An 18465-nucleotide genomic window follows, 5' to 3' on the forward strand; every position below is an offset into this window, starting at 1 on the left:
TTGCGAACTTCGCCACCTTAGCAGCGAGGGGGATGGGGAGTCCAGGACTTGAAACGAAAGAAAGAGGAGGAAGGTAGGAAGATTTGGATCTGAGGAAGGGCTTGCCTGGCATGTAAAATAAAAAAGGCTGGGAAAACAGTGGGGAGAGGATGTGTATGTTGAGATGGGCTGCGTGATCATCGTGATGCATGCTGAGCTTATGGTGTGGACCTTAGAAGAAGGTGGTATTGTAAGGGAGGATGCCGAGGGCACCTACGCAATATAGAAGGTAAAACTATAGCATAGCGATTCGACATGGCTAAAATGTTTAAACGCTAATCAGCACTACAGTCGCCATTACGAACCGTATAATTTTGACACGGTTGCTTATTGTGATTCGTGAATCATCCACTCTACCTCCCATACTTTGCTCTGCCTGACCTGTGTCACAGCTGCTCAACACCGCTCGAAGATTCGATATAACCCCGGCAGATTAGCCACCTCGAGGACCCCCGGCCCATGTAGCAGCCCTTTCGTAGCCACAAGCCTCGCCTTGATAGCAGGGAAGATGACATATTCAATCGCCCTGAGGAGGTGTTTCCGTCTGGCCGCGATCTCTGCATCCTCCACTCCTTCGGCCACTCCATCCGCATCAGATGTCCGCGGTAACGGCAGACTCTCCGGTACGTAGAAGCTCGCGAGCTCTCGCAGAAACGAACGGAAGCATTCCTTTTCATCCGTCCAATCAACATGCGGTCCAAGACGTAACAGGAATTGGGGCAATTTGGCTAGGGACGGCATATATCCCTTCATGAACAAGGGAATTGCCAACAGCTCTCCCTCCTCTGAAATCTCAATCGAGAAATACTCAGCAAGCATGTCTTTGTGCGAAATCAGGCATTGACGAACCGTGGTAACGACTTCGTCCCAGTCAGTCTCGTCGTCGATCTCTGCCATGTCTTTCTCGTGGGCGGCGGCTATCTGTAGGAGCTCCTGGAGACTGAGGACAGGACTGAAACGGATGGCGCCGAAGTTTCCGAAGTCCGTTAGCCCGATTTGGTAGAAGAACTCATTGCACAACATGCCGTAGTCGATGAGGTAGAGCTTGACGCTGCTTTGTATAGCGACAATGCGGCGCCGTTCATCAACCACGCCGACAAAGGCGTGGCTTGCGAAGATATCGGTGAGCTCGTTGTGCATGGCATCACGGACGTCGGAACGAAGCTCTTTGATAGTTGTTAAGCGGCAGAGGGTCATCTCCTTCTCAGAGTCCTCATACTCTATGTCTTCGGTGGCGGTGATATCACCGCCCGAGGAAGGATGTTGGGTTTGCACAAGCATGGACGTGATCTTCCGTACAGAAGCGTCTGTTCGAACGAGGTTGTTCTCATAAGGCTTCTTTGTCGCGGTCTTAGAACCAGGTGCCTTCTGAGACTTTCCGGCCGGTGTGGAAACGCCTGGGCTCTCTACATCATCTTCGCCTGAGAGAACACCGGATGTTGATATTAATGGAATCTTCGCCCCAGGTAGGAGGCTTTGCGTCATAAAAGCTCTGCTGGTGTCTACCTTGCCTAGACTTGTCCGGATCTCATCACATATAATCTCAATGATTTCGTCTTCGTTGAGAAAGTTGACTTCGCGCTTGGTGGGATGCACGTTGACATCGACACGATGGGGGTCAATCTCCAAGCTAAGGTAGATGAACGGGTGACCACCTTTTGGAAGAAACGTAGCATAGGTCTGCTCAACTGCTTTCTTGATATTTGAAGACTCGACCGAACGATGGTTAATGAAGAGTAGCAATGCCGTTCGCTTGACACTGTAATTTGCGTTGCTGACCCATCCATCTGACTTAAAGCCCCAACGGTCATTGGAAGCCTTGAATTGGATGAGTTCATTAGCAACGCCGCTACCGTGGACTTGTCGTATACGGTCGACAGTGCTAGCATTTGCAGGTACAGTTATGCCCATGTTGGAGTCTCCGTGCTTCTTGCATGTGAAAGATACGCCAGCACAGTGGACTGCATACCGACCAACGAGATCTAGAATTTTGGCGTACTCCTCACTAGCAGACCGAAAAGCACGTCGACGAGATGGGACGTTGTAGAAGAGATCTTCGACCTGAGCGGACTTAGTCCTATTTACCTTCATTCAATTGTACGCCTACTTACGGTAATCTGAGTGCCTTGACGCCCAGCAATTGGTTTCGGTTCCGCAGTCTGGCCTGGCTTAGATGGAACGAGTTTCCCATCACCATAATGAGCACGCCATGCGCAGCTTGACCCATTCGTCTTGGTAGTGACGCTGAGATGAGCAATATGGCTGATACTGGCCAACGCTTCGCCACGAAACCCGTACGTCCCAATCGAAGTCAGATCTTCGAAAGCCTTGAGCTTCGAGGTCGTGAAGCGCTCGCAAAGGATCGCTAGATCCTCTCGCTGTTCATCATTTAACAGCTTGCCTTGAAATCTTGGAAATGTAGACTTACATCAATACCACTCCCATTATCCGTAATTTGAAGCAGTTTCAACCCACCATCTTTGATCACAATTTCTAGCCCAGTAGAGCCAGCATCAACCGCATTCTCAATCAACTCTTTAAGCGCATGGACAGGCGCAACGATAATTTCACCGGCGGCGATTTTGTTGACGACGTCTTGGGACAGCGCTTTGATTCTTCTAGGAGCTTCCGGTAGCTGTGCCACGTCGGCCGTTCTCTTTGTGCCCCTCGGAGACGCAGACTCGGTATCCATCTCTTCTGCCATCTTGGCTCCTCTAATATATTTAGTTAGAAAGGCTCCATATCAAGTTTCGAAGTGGGATGTTGAGGAAGGATGACATAGATCGTGGCGCGACGTTGGTACTTAAAAGGGACGTGCGCGGAAGAGCCGTGCGACATCTCAGCGGTGCTCGAGATTGCGGAACTTGATATCTCATTGAAGCAGCCCCGAACACAATTAAAAGTGTCAGTTGGCATTCACGTAGGGTCTGATTCTTGGCATTTAAGAGTTTTGCGGTAATGTCCTGCTCAAAACGCAGTGTGTAATGTTTTAATTCAGGAGTCTAATTTACTCCTTCAAACCCCTATCGTTAACCACCAACCCCAAAATTAGACCTCGGGCAATACTAGAGAACTTCTCAAGGTACAGGAAAGCCAACACCTTTTGACATGCCAACACCTGCCCCCAAAGAGGTATCCTTCAGATGAGAGGAGACCTCAAATATAACCTGTTTTGACCGTGTTCCAAGTGTATCCGATTCTGAGTGTCGAGTCTTAGAGCCTAAACCTTTGTACGTGTTCATAAGCCGTTTCCCAAGGTCCAAAAACGCCTTATTTACCTCTCGCTCCGATTCCAATCGTCTTGAACGTCGCCGTGACGAGACTCGAAAAATCCACTTCTCCTGCCCCGTCCTCTCCCGCCTCCCCCCCCACCCCCTCATCCCCTTCCACCCCTCTGCTGAAAGCCTTCTCACTTCGCCGCCTTGCCCTTCGCCTCAACCTCCCCTAGCTCTCTAATGACAACGCTCACGCTCCCCTCGCCAAGATCCTCCTTCCCATCCTCGAAGCCTGGGCTGCATGCAACTGCCAAGAACTTACCATCGGTAGAGAAATCCAGCGCCGCCACACTGGCCGGAAACTTGTGGTACTGTCGAATCCTCCGTTTGGCCACCGCGTCCCAAATTGCCACAATCCCGTCACCGCCTCCAGATGCGAACGTGCCGTGCACGGGGTGAAATGCGAGCGCGTTGACAGGATACACCACGTCGACGCCATCCACAGTCTGGCGATGGCACTTGAAAGCGTACTTCCGCGCTTGTGAGTCGTTAGAGGGATCGAACCATTCGACAGCAACGCGACCCTCGATGCTAGACGAAGCGTAGCCGGCGTCGTTGGGCATGCATGCGACAGCGCGAGTCATGTACTTCAGGGAGCTTTCGCGGCGCTGCCATGGCTCGGCTTCGATAGTGTTGATAGCAGAGTCGGTAGCGCTAGATTCTGATATAAGCAGATGTAAGTTGCTGAGTTCGTATATGTGGAGGGCTCGCGATGCCATAGCTACCACGAGCTTGGTGGGGGTTAGGGAGAGCGAGAATGCTTTCGACGGGAGCGCGAGAGAGGCCGGGATTTGGTCGCCGCTGAGAGAGTGGAAGTGGAGAGTCGAGTCCCAGGAGGCAGATATGAGGAGGGATAGCGTGTTGCTGTAGACGAGGCGATTTGCGGGCGCTGAGTGGGTGCTCAGGACATTTTGGGCGCCGGTTGTGAGATCGATTCTGCGGAGGTGTTAGTGGTCGGTAATAGCTCAGGGTTGGAAAGCTCTTAGCACCGTCGAACGTCCCAGTCCAGGCCACAGCTGAAGGCCTCGTCGTCGTCTTTGCCGAAGCAGACATCAAGGACGGGGGCACGGTGTTCGAATTTGTTTATGAGAGTTCCGATGCCGCTGGTGATCTCGTAGAGGTAGACATGCTTGTCCCAGGAAGCAACGAGGAGCTTATTAGAGTGAGGCGCAAATTTGACGGACGATATGGCGTCCGCAGGATTCTGGTTCTCGGGGATCTCGAATTGCGCACCTGCTCGCGCAAAGAGGGTGAGTACGGCCTCTTCTTTCGCGTCCGAAGACATTTTGGTGATGTGTGGTGGAGAGAAGGAGGGGAGGTGCAGGCGAGAGTGAGATGATGAGGTGAGGTGACGTGAAGAAGCTGGACTTACTGCTGCTCATATTGTTGACTGTGGGGGGCCCTCGTGGATGTGATGGTCTTGACAGAGATGGGACAAAACGGTGCTGAATTCGAGGTCGCGGTTTCTGCCACCGCCCGAGTCGAGCTCTTTCGCTTGCCCCACGTTCGTTCATTCTTTAACCTTGCAACAACATCCGTAAGATCGAATATGCCTTTCGCTCAGCTCGTAATAGGGCCACCGGGCTCCGGTAAGTCTACTTACTGCGATGGCATGCACCAGTTCCTCACGGCTGTCGGGCGCAAGTGCTCCGTCGTGAACCTCGATCCCGCAAACGACCATACTTCTTACCCTGTGGCTCTCGACGTTCGCGATCTCGTCAGCCTGGATAGCATAATGGAAGATGAGCAACTGGGGCCAAATGGGAGTGTTCTATTTGCTCTGGAGGACCTTGAGCTCAATTTCGACTGGCTGGAGGAAGGCCTCAAGACTCTCGGAGGTGAGCGGACAAAAGCGCCCCCGCCATTTGTGTAGGAGGCAACTAAAGTTTGCTATCATAGATGACTACATCCTCTTCGATTGCCCTGGCCAAGTCGAGCTGTTCACGCATCATGCCTCCCTGCGGAACATCTTCTACCGCCTCCAAAAGCTCGGGTACAGAGTCCGCCCTCCCCTTGATCCCTCCTGCGTTTCCGTTGCTGTACCTCAACCCGAGACATCTGTTGACTCTTCTGACAGCTCGTACTCATGAACCTGACTGACTCTTATGTCATTACACAACCATCTACCTACATATCCGCCTTACTGCTTGCTCTTCGTAGCATGTTGCAGATCGAACTGCCGACTCTGAACGTCTTGACTAAGATTGACAACCTGATAAACCACCCGAACCTCCCCTTCAACCTCGACTTCTACACTGAAGTCCACGACCTATCACATCTTCTCCCCATACTGGACGCAGAACAAGCATCACGCTCGAGCTCAGACCAAGGATCGAAAGAAGGGGCGGAAGGTGAAGAAGACCCACCACAATCTAAATTCGCAGCTTTGAACAAGGCTGTAGTAGAGCTAGTAGAGGAATATGGACTTGTTGGCTTTGAAACTCTGGCCGTAGAAGACAAGACGTCGATGATGACGCTCTTGAAGGCAATCGACAGGACCGGTGGATATGCTTTTGGTAGCGAAGAAGGCGCGAATGATACTGTGTGGCAGGTTGCTATGCGGTCTGATGCCGTGACTATGGACGCACGAGACGTGCAGGAGCGATGGCTGGATCGGAGAGAGGAGTTGGACGAGGAGGAGAGAAAAGCTTGGGCAGAAGAAGGAAAGGAGGCCGGTGGCAGAGAACCAACGGGCGAGCCAGCGGAGACTCAAGTTTCGAAGCCTAGGGAGACTCAAGTTGCGAATCCTCCGCCTCGGAATGGTGGTGCGGCGGCAAATAGTGACGATGAGGATATGGAGGATATAGAGCAGATGAGAGCGGCGGTGGAGAAGAGCGGAATCAAGATTGTTAAGAAAGGCTGAAGGTGCTCTGGGCGTGGGTTGTTGCATGAAACTGCGAAGAGGTTCTATTATACCTGGACCAGATGAAAGCTATTCATCTCAAAAGGCTTATGGGTGCTGATATAGCAGCGATACCCCAGATAACCCCCACTAGCGGGGCAGAGCAGGGCGGAGATATTCACCAGCTCACCACAAACAAGCTGGCGGAAACATCACTGAGGAATTATGTAGAATGCGATCGATGGGTCGCCGTACTCTTATTACCATGACCACCACCTTGTCTTTGATCGCATACCTTTGTAACCCAGCGACACCATGAAAAGAAAGCTTGGCGGTGACGATGTGGATGTTGTTCGTGACGCGAAGCGGCGCTTTCACCTCGTCAACAAACCGCGACGCACCATGAATGAGCTGCTAGCCTTTATCCTCGACCATGAAGAAGCGTTTCGAAGGTAGCAAATGATGCATAGGCTTACGCAAGGATTTGCTATACTAATCTCGACTACAGTCGCGGTCGCCTTGCGTCGCTGTATTCGGACTTCCGCTCTCAAATCCACACCAACCCCGATGGCTACCATGCTAACATAGGCGCCTGGAAGAAGGCGCTCGCGGACGCAGCGCGCGCTGGAGTGATTCCATCTCAAGGGGCCGCGCACGATCTCCTCACGATTCGGACGGGCGACGAGCTATCGAGAGCGCTTGCTACCCGCGAGTATGGACGACCCATGGCCTTGGGAGTGGTGATAGTACGTTACTCCTGCACAGCACCTGCGCAAAGCTGACACTTTCGAAGGGAGACGCTGTATCGAAGAAAGAAATGGTCCCTCTGAACGACTTTCTGTCCTCGAAGACGAGTATCTACAATCGGAGTTGGGTTCCAACGCCATGGCAGGTCATATCATGGGGACTGCGGCAGCTAGGAGTGATTGGAGCTCCAGGATCTCAAGAAAGTCTAGCTGTTGGAAACTTTGTAGTAATGGCTAATGTTGAGGTATACTCTGCCCTATGTTTTCGTATTACAGATACTGACTACCACAGGCCGCCGCGTCCATTATCCTTAAACAAATGTCCTCTAGCAAATCGAATGTAGACCTCGTCTTCTCCCGCAGCACCTTCGCGACCGAATTCGCCAATACCCTGGACTCGTCCCACGCCCTTACCCAGATCGATCTCAACATACTCCTCACCTACCTTGCTCGAGATAAGCAGGCTATATCCTTTGACTCCAAAACCGTCAAGTTCAAACAGGAAAGCCAAGCTGTACCATCTCCAATAACTCACCAGGATGCCACGATCGCCAACCTCCGTGACCTTATTTCCTCTATCAGCACCCAAATCCCACCCTTGACTGGACGGATAGCAACACTCGACGCTACTGCTCGATCCGCCGTGGCCTCCAAGACTATGACGGCAGCGAAGAGTGCTCTCCGCTCTAAGAAACTTGCCGAAGCTACGCTTGTCCGTCGTACAGATACCCTTGCCCAGCTCGAAGAAGTGCTTGCCAAGATCGAGCAAGCTGCTGATCAGGTCGAGATTATCAAAGTTATGGAAGCTAGCGCGACTGTGCTCAAGGGGCTGCATAAGGAGGTTGGAGGTGCGGAAGGCGTCGAGGGTGTCGTTGATGCGCTGAAAGAGGAGATGAGCAAGGTTGACGAGGTTTCTGGTATCATCAATGAGGTCGGCCAGGAGGGTGTTGTGGATGATAACGAGGTGGATGAAGAGTTCGAGGCCTTGGAGAGAGTGGAGAGGGAGAAACAGGAGAAAATAGAAAGAGAGAAGAGAGAGCAAGAAGAAGCGGAAAAGACGAGAGTCCGACTCGAAGAACTGGAGAAGCTAGACCAGGAGAGGAAGGAGAAGAAGAGAGTGGAGAGAGAGAGGAACAGGCTAGAAGAAGAGAAGATACGAGAGGTCGAAAGGAAGAGACAGGAAGAAGAGAGGACACGAGAGGCGGAAGCGGCACAGAACGCCTCTGTGGACGACTCGATTTTGGAGCAGGCCTCTCAAGAGATGAGCAGCATGTCTTTGAGCGAGACAGGCTCTGAACAAGCCGAGAAGCCTAAAGAACCAGTTCCAGCATCCTAGCGAGGTGAATCCGGTTTCTACACCTGTATCATGTCTGGTCAAGATTGTTTTAATGTTTCATTGAGGTCTTGCAGCTCGGAGTTCATGAGTCTAAGAGAAAGCGTGCGACCCTTGGACTTAGTCGCTTCGGCGTCATGGCTTCAAACATACATATAGGGTCTTGTTTTAATCAACGTGTATAAATGGTTCAGTGGGTTCTCTCAGAGCTACTTATCTCTCTGTTTCACTGCGGGGTCTATCATTCTGATGTGCTTTGAGTCAGTGTAGTAGGCTCAGACTGCTCATACTTCCCCGTAACTCTGGAATAGACTAAGAAAATGTCGCCAATCCGTTGCATCCACTCGAATTCCCCCCTCCCCGGAATGGCTGATCTTCAAGGGGGAAAATGAGGGCATATATGCCTATAGCACTGCCTCCACTTCAATTTCAGCCCCATCCCTTCGGCCCCCCTACCAAACGCCTATATAAACACAGTAGCCCTCATAGATCTTACAGTGATATTAAAAATTTCACATGAGATACAGCCTTTGCCAAATGCAAATATTCGTGCAAACGTGTTTGTCTACCACCTGCTTCAATTGCAGTCTTAAAGCAGCCCGTACTGAAAGCATCGCAGTGACTGGTAAGACCATTACCCTTGAGGTAGAGCATGATGGTACCATGGATGAGGTGATCACTTGAATTGAGGACAAGGAGGTTCCCTACGACCAGCAGCGCCTGGTTTACCATGTAGGGCAAATGGGGAGGGCACTTCCCTCTAAGACTATGGTTTCGTCAAAGAAACAACTCTCTTACACCTTGTATTTTGCCTCGCTTGGTGGGTAAAGGGTTCATTGGGCAGAGATGTAAGTCACGCTGTCCAACACAACAGAATTGTGAGGAAAGTAAGCGGTACATGGTTCGCTGATAGCTCTCAGGGGATGGTCACTCTTTTGTTCCAGATGGAATGGGAAGGAATGGCACCATACAACGCATGAAAGAGTTGTTCATTGAAAAGACGGGACTTAAGTCTGAGAGGCAGCATCTCATGTTTGAGCGCACAGTGCCGGGGAATTCGCAGACATCGGAAGATATGCCGGCGCGGTCGGGAGCTATCTTCCAACTTTCGGGGGCTGAGGCTTGAAGTGACACGCATATGCTTACAAACAATATGTTGGACTTGTCTATTAGAACATGGAATAGCTTTGATGATATTCTTTGACGCTGAATTCCAAGTCTCATGAGCGGTCAACGGCATTGCCGATTTCGTGTCTCACACTGCGCTCCTGGCAAACTTCGCAGCTTGAAAAGACCCACGCTCTAATTGGATACCCTCCCTGTATGCAGCTCGATGATAAGGTAAATTTTGTCACGGCGGTGTGTGTATCAAGGCCATCGAGGTTTCTTTTGTTGGAAAGGTGGGCGCTAAACCGCTTCCAATTAGACTCATCGCCAAGACCATTCTCGGAACCTCACTTCACTCCTCCAAAGAGCTCCGATCCCCCCCTCCACCGACACCCAGCAATCAACCCTCAGGCCTTCCATACCGCGCCTCGGAACTCTCCAAGGCGGTTCTCTCTCCACTCCTCTCCTCCTCCGCCCACCACGACCGGCAATGCCTCTCATCCAACCTGCCCGCTGCGCCCAGCGCGTCACCGCCTCCCTCCCGTCCCGCACGCCCGCCACGACACACTCCGCCATCCGCCGGTCAATTTCAACCTCGCAGTCGCTACGGTCGGGCTCACACGCCCACGAGGACCACTACGACCCGCCATCCGGATGGCTCTTCGGCGTGCGACCGGGCGAGAAGTATCAGAACGAGGGGTGGGAGAAGGTCTGGGTCTATGGCTTCTTTGGCAGTTTAGCGCTGGGTGTTGTCGGGTATGCTTTTAAGCCAGATACGAGGTACGTTTGGCACTCAGCATTAGAAGAATTGTTCGAGAAGAGATGGGTAGGGAAGAGTGGGGAAGGCTATGGATCAAACGGGAATTGCGTACAGGGCTCTGGGCTAATCAATGATAGCATACAAACATGGGCTCTCGAAGAAGCGCGGCGACGGCTGGAAGCTGAGGGCATACTCCCGGATCCGGATCTGAAGAAAGGCAACGACGCGAACTAGACTCGGATGATCAATAGTTGCACGCAGGGCTTTGTTTCAAGTTACGGAGATCGAACGTCTTTCGACTTGGTCCGAAACTGATCCTCATCGACTGAGGCCAAGTCTGGAGACGAAGAAAGGCGGATGGAATTGTACATAATCTTGAGCGCAGACGCGGGATTTCCTTTGAGTGGCACGGTAACTACAGCATAGAGTTTGGACTGGCTTATTGCCTTACATTTTCGACAATACCACATGTTTTGTCACCAAATCAAAATGTCTTCGAAGCTTAGCCTCCCCCAGCTAACGGTCCTCTTACACCCGAAATCGCTGAGACGAGATGGCAAGTAGAACAAACTTGCAAAGGTTCCCATTTAGGCATGTACTATCTGTGGGTTCCTGACTAGTTTCATCATCATCACCTCCCCTCTATCAGGGCTGTCAGTCATATTCGCTACATGAACCACAAACAAATTGATCAGTGGATTGTGCTGCTTACATTCTTGCTGTCATCACTCATCATCTAAAATCGCTTCGTGCCTGCAAGCTAAATGTCGCTCTGGGATATAAAAGCACTGCACTTGATACTTACAATTCATTATCTCCCTCTCGCCACCCACCCCCTTCTGCATCCCACAAACACAATTTCCGTGACAATCCAGCACTGGGTCCTGTAGGCCACTTTCTCCAGTCATTCTCTTCTAAACTGGACCCCTCAAGCCAGTAGTCATACTTACGCTCCGATCAGCTAATCATGTGTCAACATACAATCATCCTCTTCTCGTGCGGATACAACGAATTCGATGACGATGCCACATCGCTCTGCTGGAAGAGAGAACAATGGGCCCTGCGAGGCAAGCAATGTCCCGAGATTGAGTTCATTCCCAAGCAGGTCTCCTATTCCTGTCTGGCTTGCGGGGACACGAGTTCGAGGGTGGCTAGGTTCCATTGGAGAATGGAAGAGGACCAATCATATGAAATCAGAAGGCATGAGAATGGCCAAGCATTGAAGACTCCAGAGGAAGAAGAGAAAGCTACCGACACCAAAGCCGAGCACAAGGGAAGCCGTGTGGACGTCGAGTTAGGTGGCCAGAACGACGATATCGCGGAGCAGAAGAATCATAGAAGCGCTCGCGAAATCTCGATCTATTTAGGACCGATGGAGGTGGTGGTCAGTATCCGTAGATCGGGAAATGGGGAATCTTCCGTTAACGGAGGAGGTTGAAGGCAACGGTCGTAAGGTCGAGCTGGGCGGTCAGAATAACGACGTTGTAGAGAAGGAGTGTGCACGTGCGATTGAGATGGAGATTAGTACGTTAGGGTGGAAGTTCGGTTTCCGTATGACGGTCGAGACACGTCGCTGATGGTCGATGAGGGTTCCAACGGGTGAGCCAGGCGGATCTAGAACGAGTAGATATGGTATCAGTACTGGAGGTGATAGGCCACGTTGAAGGGTGGCAATGTCAAGGCACTGCCGGTATTGGACACCACCAGCTAAACCTAATATTTCACATGCAGAATCATCTACTCCTTTTCAAATAGAACTCCATGATATCAAATACGGCTTGACCCTTCTCCCAAACGCGTGCGAGACCCTACGACTTCATCATATGTATTTAAAATATCAGAAGCACACATGTGGCCACAAAAAGCTTCATACCACATTCCCTTGTGTTTCCTGCGGATGGAAGCAGAAGATTCGAGTAGAGCCTCAGAAAGATATTTGTGTAGTGCTTCAAGAGCATGCCGAGGAACGTGTTGATCATTAAAGCAAGGAGCAGAAAGCCAAGACAGACGAGAGAAATTATTAGCAAAGCATTCAGTTGATGGTTCATCAGTACCTGGTTTATATTCACTGCATGTTTGAATCGGGTGTAACTAGTCGCTTCTTCGCCTCTAAACCCGTGCAATCTCCGACGGACCTAGCCTCAGCCCAACACCAACCTCCATGATGGATCTCTCCCTCAACCTCACCAGCACCCACGTCGTAGTCACTGGCGGCGCTGGTCTGATCGGCCGAGTCGTCTGCGATGCGTTCGCAGCCGCCGGTGCAAGGGTCTCCAGTCTTGACATCGCCCATGGGGAAATCAGTTATCGGGGCCCCAATGCAGCTATACTGGAGATACACTGCGATATCTCAGACCCGGAGCAGGTTGCCGCTGCTTTCGAAACAGCGTATGGCTTCCGCAACATGGTCCACTGTTGCGTCGCACTCGGTAGCTTGGATCTCAGTGTTCTTGAGCACACATCCACTATCGCCGCCGCAAGCTTCGAACAGATGAAGAGAGTTCTAGATGTCAATGTTGCTGGGACTTGGTTGACAGCGCGGGAGTGGTTAAGGGGTCTGAAGGGTGTTATAGATGAGAATAGACAAGAGAAGGAAACCGCGAAGAATGTGGGATTGATAATCGTGGGAAGCGAAAGCGGGTGGTTTGGAGAAAGAGGGAATGCGGACTACGCCATGGCGAAGAGTGCGGTACAAGGAGGATTGCTGATGAGTCTGAAAGCTGATGCTCCGAGAGTTTGGGAGGGTGCTAGGTGAGTGAACTCTTACGTCTACCAACTATTTATAAGTGCTAGGGAGAAGGCTGATAGATCGAGCACAGAGTCAACGCGATTGCTCCCGGCGCAGTCGATACGGAAAGGTTCAAGCAAGAGTGCCAGGAGAACCCTGAGCAATATTGGCTTGACTGTCAAGGAACGGTAGCTATTCTTTCTTTCTTTCACTTCCTCACAAGATGAGATCTGATCTCTGCCCAGACTGCTCTTCGAAAGCCGGTCTCACCGGAGGCTGTTGCAAAGACCATTTTATTTCTCGCGAGTGAAAACTTCAGTGGCCGTATCCATGGTCAAGTTTTGAACGTAGATAGTGGAAAGCAAGGAAAGGTTATGTGGACTAAGGAAGAGTGCAAGTAGTGAGTCTACGGAAAATAAGAGATTATAAGTATTAGTTCCATGGCCTCGAGGCATGGAGCGAGATCGGGTTGACTAGATCATAATTTCTTTTCTTTGATGAGTATCATGAGCTTTCTACCATTCCAAAGTCACTGCTCATGATTTCATATACACATGCGCCTTCCTCTAGGTCTCATTGTGCAGGTCTTTCCAAAAATGCATCGATCTTTACCTCCAAGTTGACTCATACATCCGACCGTAGCTTCCATACCAAGGGCAGCGAGACCCCATGATCTCTTCATGACTGCTCCACAAAGAAAACACACTCTGCAGTGTCCTCATATCATTCTGTCTGCTTTCCAAATTCAGCCATCGATAGTCCATAATCACATAGCCTCAGCTCTTCGCGAAAAATCTCACTTCTTACTCCACGGTATCACATCCAGTAACTCCCGCGCTCAAACTACTTCTACCAGCAAGAATCTCGATTGGTCAAGATGGGGTTCGGCAACGGCGTCAGTTGCGGAATCATTCGCGCTCACGGTAAGCTGACGAAGTCGTTTGGCGAACTTCAATATATCAGCTTGCTAACTTCGCTCCAGGAGAAAGGCAGCCTACAGCCGTCGCTATCAAATCTGTGAAGCCATCCCCGAGGCCAGTCCTTGTGCCCTCCCATCGTGTACCGGCTAAATCCATGGGACTCAACATTCACGCCACGGCCATCATCAACCAAGCCCACTTTTGGACGGGCAGGGCGAATAACAAGGCCAACATAAAGCGTAACGCAACTCCCGCTGGCCAAAATACTACCGAAGAGAAGGTCAAGGTCGTACTCTCTAGTGGTACCGGTTTAGTCGAATCCGACTCAAACCCGGACTCATACTCATCGCGCGAGGCTACTCCGCCGTACACCCTACCTTCGCAGAGAGTAGGCCCAACCAAGTCCAGGGCCAATTCTGGTGGTTAGTGTACTCTGAGATTACCGCGAACATTCGGCAGCCCCTATGTCCCTCTCAGATTGCTAATTTAGAGTTAGCCTCTGCGAACGGCATGCTTACTTCAAGCAAGTGGGTCAACTTACCTTCCGATTCGCCAAAGATCGCCCAGATTGAGGTCAACGCGGATGTTAAGATTGAGACGAAGTTTACTTTTGTGGAGCCCTTGACTCCAGCCAACTATCTATCGTCCGTATCAGCAGACGGTTTGCCGCTCTGGGATGACGACCAAGACTCTGAACCCGAAGAATCCGAACCAATACCGCACTATCCTACTAAGGCCGTCGTTATGTTCTACTACGAGCAAGGAGGTCAAAAAGGTCGCAAGTTCTCACAGCCTTCGAAGATCGTGAGTGACTCTACTCACTTGCTCGACAAGGTCGCCGATCCCGAGGAATACTTTAAGTGGAAGGCAGCGTATAAGGACAGTCCTCTTGGCCCTAAAGAGTACTGGGATATCGTTTCGTACCACGAACATGCGCACCAGAAGAGAGCTTTGACACTCTGATCACAATAACTCCTAATTTTCTTTCCCGTCATTCTATTGTTATCAAAGGCAGTAGGAGGTCGCACGCAGGGCAGTTTCTTTGGTTGGTATCGAAGTAAGATTCGCGCCTCTTCCCTAGAATAGTTTTGGCCCATTGGGTATTGCCTAAAAATGAACTCTCTTCTCTCTTTTCTCACTGAACAGTTGGAGTTAGCTCGTTCCTTTTCGTCTTACTCACAATCTGATACCGACGAATGAATTTGAACGGAAAAAGCTCGTTTTGTCTGATCAATTTGCTTTGATCTCTCGGATTATTCCTTCTTTCTCTAGCACCAGGCTTCCCCGTAACGCCGCTATTTACCCTGGAAGGAAACCGTATTGGGTGAACTAACTCTAGCGCCTTGCTACCATGCTTCCTTCTACCAAGAGAGTGGGAAGATAGGAGAAACCACCAGCTAAGAACCGCACAGCGGGAAGTGTTCAATGTCTGTTACTTGGGGTTCTTATGGGGATCTAAACATGGACATGGCTAAGCTACGGGAAGGCAAGAAAGATGGATGGTCTCCGACGCAGAATCCGCATGAATTTGGAAAGATTGCAGACGACGAACTCCAATGCTTTATGCGGATGAGAAAAATATGTTATGCCTTAACGGTATGTAGGCAGATGGTGCCTCTTTCGTGCATTGTCCTCTTTGCAGGCTAACTTTGTGTTTAGCACGAAAAGACTATCTTCGCAGAGGTTCTGAGTGGAGGCTTTGGGGACAGGCTCGTGAGGCAGTTTGTCAACGTGCCCATCGAATGGCGTGGTGTAAGCTCTACCCTTACGTGGCTAATATCAAACACTGTTATCTTTGACTAATCATTTATACAGAAGAAAGGCAACAATCGTCAAGGCAACGACGGAAAAGCAGAGAAATCGATCAAGCGAGCAGAAAAATGCATAGAGCAAAAGCACGCGACGGAAGCCGCGAAGAACCTTGCAGCGACAGCAGGTCAGGAGGCCAATACCGTTAACGCCGATGTCACGTCTACGGCGAAGAAGGCCAGCAATGCAAGCAACGCACGCGCATCGAAGAAGCTTGAGCTGCTGATGAATGGTGTAGTTAGAGAGGCATTCGTTCTTGGGATTATGATTCTGGACCTCTATATCGGACTTCTGGTCGACGAAGAGGAGGAGGATGAAGAGCAAAACATTCGACGCATCCCCCAGCGCCCGATTTACCGCCTGATTCAAGCTTTCCCGGCTAATTAGTTCAGCAGGATCCGCAGACACAGCCGCTGTTAGCTCGCCTTCCTCTAGGTGGCTATCTCACCACCCCTGTGGTCAACCTTAACCAGAACCGGGGCAACGATCAATACAGTCTCGTTGATAGCGTTGGCCCATCCAACACTCACCAACACCAATATGTCCCAGAGGCTTCGAACCAACCCGCCACACTAGAGAAGCAGGCCAGGAAATCTGTATTAGCATCAGAGCCTCCCAAGCAGAGAGTGAAGGAATCGAAAAATCCAGGACAAGATCTTTCTGCTCCAAATACCTTTTGAGACTCCAACTCAGCAAGCTCTCCCCAAACCTGCCGAGAGGTATACTGCCCCCGTCAGCTATCAGACCCAGCAGCAGTTGGAATCTCCACAGAGCCAATTGACGGACCAAGGGACGTCTCTTTCAACCAGCGTGGTTAGTAAATCGGCGGCCGGCTTAACTAGGGAGCAGATTGATTGGGCTGTTATATATAGAATGAAGCTTGATTAATTGGATTGATTAGAATTTTGGATTGGACGGTTTGATCCAGATTGTTAAATAATAATGTATAGCGATAGGTAAGAGCTAGCTAGTACGGCAGTTGGTAGGAGTTCTACCGTTAAGAAAACAAACAGCTCGCCTCCCTTCTAGGGGCGGGGAGGCGTCTTTATCCTACAACTTCCCGGCGCTCTTGGATGTTAGCTAATCCAAGCTAAACTAGTTAAACTTAGTCTAACAGGGCCCGTGGCCAACACCGGTAAGATAACCCTACCTAAAGGGCTTTATCCTAAAGGCTACTATAATAGTATCTTTTTTTTTTTAAGGAACTATTCTTAATTATATAAAAAATATATAGGCAGCTTAAATAAGCAGTAAAAAGTAAGAAATATAAAAGGCTAGTAAAGCTTTAGCTAATTAGGGCGTGCTAAGCGATAAGTTATCTACTAGTATAGAATTAATATATTTTATATCTAAGCTTTTTCCTTTTTTATTACCTTTATATTCTTTTTTTTTATTCTAAAGGCTTTTTACTTTTAACTACTTTTTAGTTTTATATACCTATTATTACAATAGTGCTATAAGTAGGAGTTTAAGAGCTTAGAAAAAAGCTTTAATTAGATGCTAAACACGTTACTACGTAGGGAATTAAGACGTTATATAAGGAATAGGAAATCGAGAGCGCCGGCGAAGAAAATATGCCGGCGAAACGTGCGTATAGTATAAGCTCGCGAGCTCTATACAAGATTAGGTAACAACGCTACGTAATCTAGTCTATAACCTAGACTATAACCTAGACTAAGTTATATAATCTAGGCTATATTCTAGGATATAATCTAGACTAGGAGCTAGACTAAACACGTAATCGGCGAATTATAGTAGGTAAGGTATTACAGGTAGTTACTATAATAGTACCCCCCTTTTAAACCTAAGTTTTTTAGGCGTTAAAGTCGTGTTATATAGCCCTAGGGTAGTTAGTAAAAGCCTTCTACGCAGGGCTCTTATAATCGTATAATTATATATTAGGTGGCTTAGGTATATTAGGGTGCCGGCGATAATAATCGGCGGCAGCTATTATATTTTTAAGCTCTAAAGCAGGCTCTTAGGATAACTTATTATAGCTAGTCTATTTAATAAGGTATTTATATTACTTCCGGCGTTAGTTAAAGCAGAGGTTTTTAATACGGTTAATATAGTACTCCGGTTCGCTATTAACCTTAATAGGTTTAGGAGAAGAGTTTTTTTTAGCTAGAAAGGTAATCTAAAAACAGGGCGGCAGGCTATAGAAGGAAGATATAGAAAATAGGGTAGATCTTTATTATATTAGGCAGGCCTAATTAATAGGCGTATAGTAAAACTACCTTAGTAAAAGTATAGAAAAGAACTATAGGGTAATCGAAAGTGCGTATATATAGTATATAGAGTGGGCGAAGAAGTATAGTATAGTATTTACCCTAGATAAGTATTACCTTATATACTTTATAAGGCGCCGTTTAAATACGGTAAATATAAAGGCTATAGTAAATATCTAGGGCTTTATAAAGGGCCTAATTATAGAGCTTTATATACTTAGAGTTTAGGTAAACTCTAAACTTAAATAGGGCCTATATATATATATTATAAAGGAAAAAGCTATAGTATAAATAGAAGCCTTTATATAGCTAATAGTATTAATATAGGGCGTAAGCTTTTAAAAAGTATAGTATATATACTTAGCAGTTATTAGGCCGGTTCTTATATATAGGTATACTACCTAGTTTCTAATACTAGGTATAAAAGAATAAATTAGTAAAGTAAAAATTAAATAACTTAAAACGGCCTAGAACTACTTCTTCTATACTATTATAGGGGTATATAAGACAATTGTCACAATAGCGCTACACGCGAGAGGTCGAGGGCTTAAAGAGGAGCGTTGATTAGGTGCTATATACAATGCTACGTGGAGAATCAAGACGTTGTGTAAGGAACAGGAAGACGGGAGACGGGCCACCGGATATAAGGGCGTGGCCGAGCGCGTGGCGTACGGCCTC

At 49.1% G+C, this 18465-nt stretch overlaps 9 protein-coding genes across 9 annotated transcripts; 7 read left to right on the forward strand and 2 right to left on the reverse strand.

Annotated features, from left to right (window-relative positions):
• Positions 1-201: 201 nt before the first annotated feature.
• Positions 202-2802, reverse strand: BDZ99DRAFT_512206 (DNA mismatch repair protein MutL). Its single transcript, XM_033724610.1, has 3 exons — positions 2468-2802; positions 2151-2417; positions 202-2100 (listed from the first exon to the last, which is right to left on the reverse strand). Exons 1-3 carry the CDS (start codon positions 2741-2743, stop codon positions 436-438), a joined length of 2208 nt encoding a protein of 735 aa, XP_033570040.1. The 5' UTR covers positions 2744-2802; the 3' UTR covers positions 202-435.
• Positions 2803-3091: 289 nt separating this feature from the next.
• On the reverse strand, positions 3092-4734 carry BDZ99DRAFT_453838 (putative nuclear pore complex subunit). Its single transcript, XM_033718349.1, has 3 exons — positions 4687-4734; positions 4304-4547; positions 3092-4250 (listed from the first exon to the last, which is right to left on the reverse strand). Exons 1-3 carry the CDS (start codon positions 4694-4696, stop codon positions 3449-3451), a joined length of 1056 nt encoding a protein of 351 aa, XP_033570041.1. The 5' UTR covers positions 4697-4734; the 3' UTR covers positions 3092-3448.
• A 109-nt stretch (positions 4735-4843) lies between these two features.
• On the forward strand, positions 4844-6332 carry BDZ99DRAFT_576343 (uncharacterized protein). The gene is made up of 3 exons (XM_033728572.1): positions 4844-5152; positions 5214-5314; positions 5392-6332. The coding sequence occupies exons 1-3, from the start codon at positions 4864-4866 to the stop codon at positions 6175-6177; spliced, it is 1176 nt and encodes a 391-aa protein (XP_033570042.1). The 5' UTR covers positions 4844-4863; the 3' UTR covers positions 6178-6332.
• Positions 6333-6471: 139 nt separating this feature from the next.
• BDZ99DRAFT_453844 (uncharacterized protein) lies at positions 6472-8716 on the forward strand (the record flags this gene model as incomplete). The annotated part of the gene is made up of 4 exons (XM_033718350.1): positions 6472-6608; positions 6665-6902; positions 6950-7147; positions 7195-8716. 4 exons carry the CDS (start codon positions 6472-6474, stop codon positions 8236-8238), a joined length of 1617 nt encoding a protein of 538 aa, XP_033570043.1. The 3' UTR covers positions 8239-8716.
• Positions 8717-9714: 998 nt separating this feature from the next.
• On the forward strand, positions 9715-10799 carry BDZ99DRAFT_468434 (NADH:ubiquinone oxidoreductase 11.6kD subunit). Its single transcript, XM_033721236.1, has 2 exons — positions 9715-10122; positions 10240-10799. The coding sequence occupies exons 1-2, from the start codon at positions 9833-9835 to the stop codon at positions 10334-10336; spliced, it is 387 nt and encodes a 128-aa protein (XP_033570044.1). The 5' UTR covers positions 9715-9832; the 3' UTR covers positions 10337-10799.
• Positions 10800-11069: 270 nt separating this feature from the next.
• Positions 11070-11540, forward strand: BDZ99DRAFT_482310 (uncharacterized protein; the record flags this gene model as incomplete). Its single annotated transcript, XM_033722474.1, has 1 exon — positions 11070-11540. One exon carries the CDS (start codon positions 11070-11072, stop codon positions 11538-11540), a length of 471 nt encoding a protein of 156 aa, XP_033570045.1.
• Positions 11541-12224: 684 nt separating this feature from the next.
• Positions 12225-13435, forward strand: BDZ99DRAFT_468435 (NAD-P-binding protein). Its single transcript, XM_033721237.1, has 3 exons — positions 12225-12853; positions 12922-13018; positions 13076-13435. The coding sequence occupies exons 1-3, from the start codon at positions 12267-12269 to the stop codon at positions 13229-13231; spliced, it is 840 nt and encodes a 279-aa protein (XP_033570046.1). The 5' UTR covers positions 12225-12266; the 3' UTR covers positions 13232-13435.
• Positions 13436-13707: 272 nt separating this feature from the next.
• Positions 13708-14713, forward strand: BDZ99DRAFT_576347 (uncharacterized protein; the record flags this gene model as incomplete). The annotated part of the gene is made up of 3 exons (XM_033728573.1): positions 13708-13753; positions 13813-14172; positions 14247-14713. 3 exons carry the CDS (start codon positions 13708-13710, stop codon positions 14711-14713), a joined length of 873 nt encoding a protein of 290 aa, XP_033570047.1.
• Positions 14714-15211: 498 nt separating this feature from the next.
• On the forward strand, positions 15212-15995 carry BDZ99DRAFT_576348 (uncharacterized protein; the record flags this gene model as incomplete). Its single annotated transcript, XM_033728574.1, has 3 exons — positions 15212-15346; positions 15410-15502; positions 15566-15995. The coding sequence occupies 3 exons, from the start codon at positions 15212-15214 to the stop codon at positions 15944-15946; spliced, it is 609 nt and encodes a 202-aa protein (XP_033570048.1). The 3' UTR covers positions 15947-15995.
• Positions 15996-18465: the final 2470 nt, after the last annotated feature.

This window comes from Mytilinidion resinicola, assembly GCF_010093595.1.
Source record: "Mytilinidion resinicola strain CBS 304.34 unplaced genomic scaffold BDZ99scaffold_28, whole genome shotgun sequence".
Classification (NCBI taxonomy): Eukaryota; Fungi; Ascomycota; class Dothideomycetes; order Mytilinidiales; family Mytilinidiaceae; genus Mytilinidion; species Mytilinidion resinicola.

What these genes read in the sequence shown, in the direction of transcription:
- BDZ99DRAFT_576343 (XM_033728572.1), top strand. Translation starts at nt 4,864, where the DNA reads ATGCCTTTCGCTCAGCTCGTAATAGGGCCACCGGGCTCCGGTAAGTCT. An exon ending in AGGCCTCAAGACTCTCGGAG is followed by an intron (nt 5,153 to 5,213) that starts GTGAGCGGACAA and finishes TTGCTATCATAG; the next exon opens with ATGACTACATCCTCTTCGAT. An exon ending in TCCAAAAGCTCGGGTACAGA is followed by an intron (nt 5,315 to 5,391) that starts GTCCGCCCTCCC and finishes CTCTTCTGACAG; the next exon opens with CTCGTACTCATGAACCTGAC.
- BDZ99DRAFT_453838 (XM_033718349.1), bottom strand. An exon ending in CTGGACTGGGACGTTCGACG is followed by an intron (nt 4,251 to 4,303) that starts GTGCTAAGAGCT and finishes ACACCTCCGCAG; the next exon opens with AATCGATCTCACAACCGGCG.
- BDZ99DRAFT_512206 (XM_033724610.1), bottom strand. Translation starts at nt 2,743, where the DNA reads ATGGCAGAAGAGATGGATACCGAGTCTGCGTCTCCGAGGGGCACAAAG. An exon ending in ATAATGGGAGTGGTATTGAT is followed by an intron (nt 2,418 to 2,467) that starts GTAAGTCTACAT and finishes AATGATGAACAG; the next exon opens with CGAGAGGATCTAGCGATCCT. An exon ending in GTCAAGGCACTCAGATTACC is followed by an intron (nt 2,101 to 2,150) that starts GTAAGTAGGCGT and finishes AAGTCCGCTCAG; the next exon opens with GTCGAAGATCTCTTCTACAA.
- BDZ99DRAFT_468435 (XM_033721237.1), top strand. Translation starts at nt 12,267, where the DNA reads ATGGATCTCTCCCTCAACCTCACCAGCACCCACGTCGTAGTCACTGGC. An exon ending in AGAGTTTGGGAGGGTGCTAG is followed by an intron (nt 12,854 to 12,921) that starts GTGAGTGAACTC and finishes GATCGAGCACAG; the next exon opens with AGTCAACGCGATTGCTCCCG. An exon ending in GGCTTGACTGTCAAGGAACG is followed by an intron (nt 13,019 to 13,075) that starts GTAGCTATTCTT and finishes ATCTCTGCCCAG; the next exon opens with ACTGCTCTTCGAAAGCCGGT.
- BDZ99DRAFT_468434 (XM_033721236.1), top strand. Translation starts at nt 9,833, where the DNA reads ATGCCTCTCATCCAACCTGCCCGCTGCGCCCAGCGCGTCACCGCCTCC. An exon ending in GCTTTTAAGCCAGATACGAG is followed by an intron (nt 10,123 to 10,239) that starts GTACGTTTGGCA and finishes AATCAATGATAG; the next exon opens with CATACAAACATGGGCTCTCG.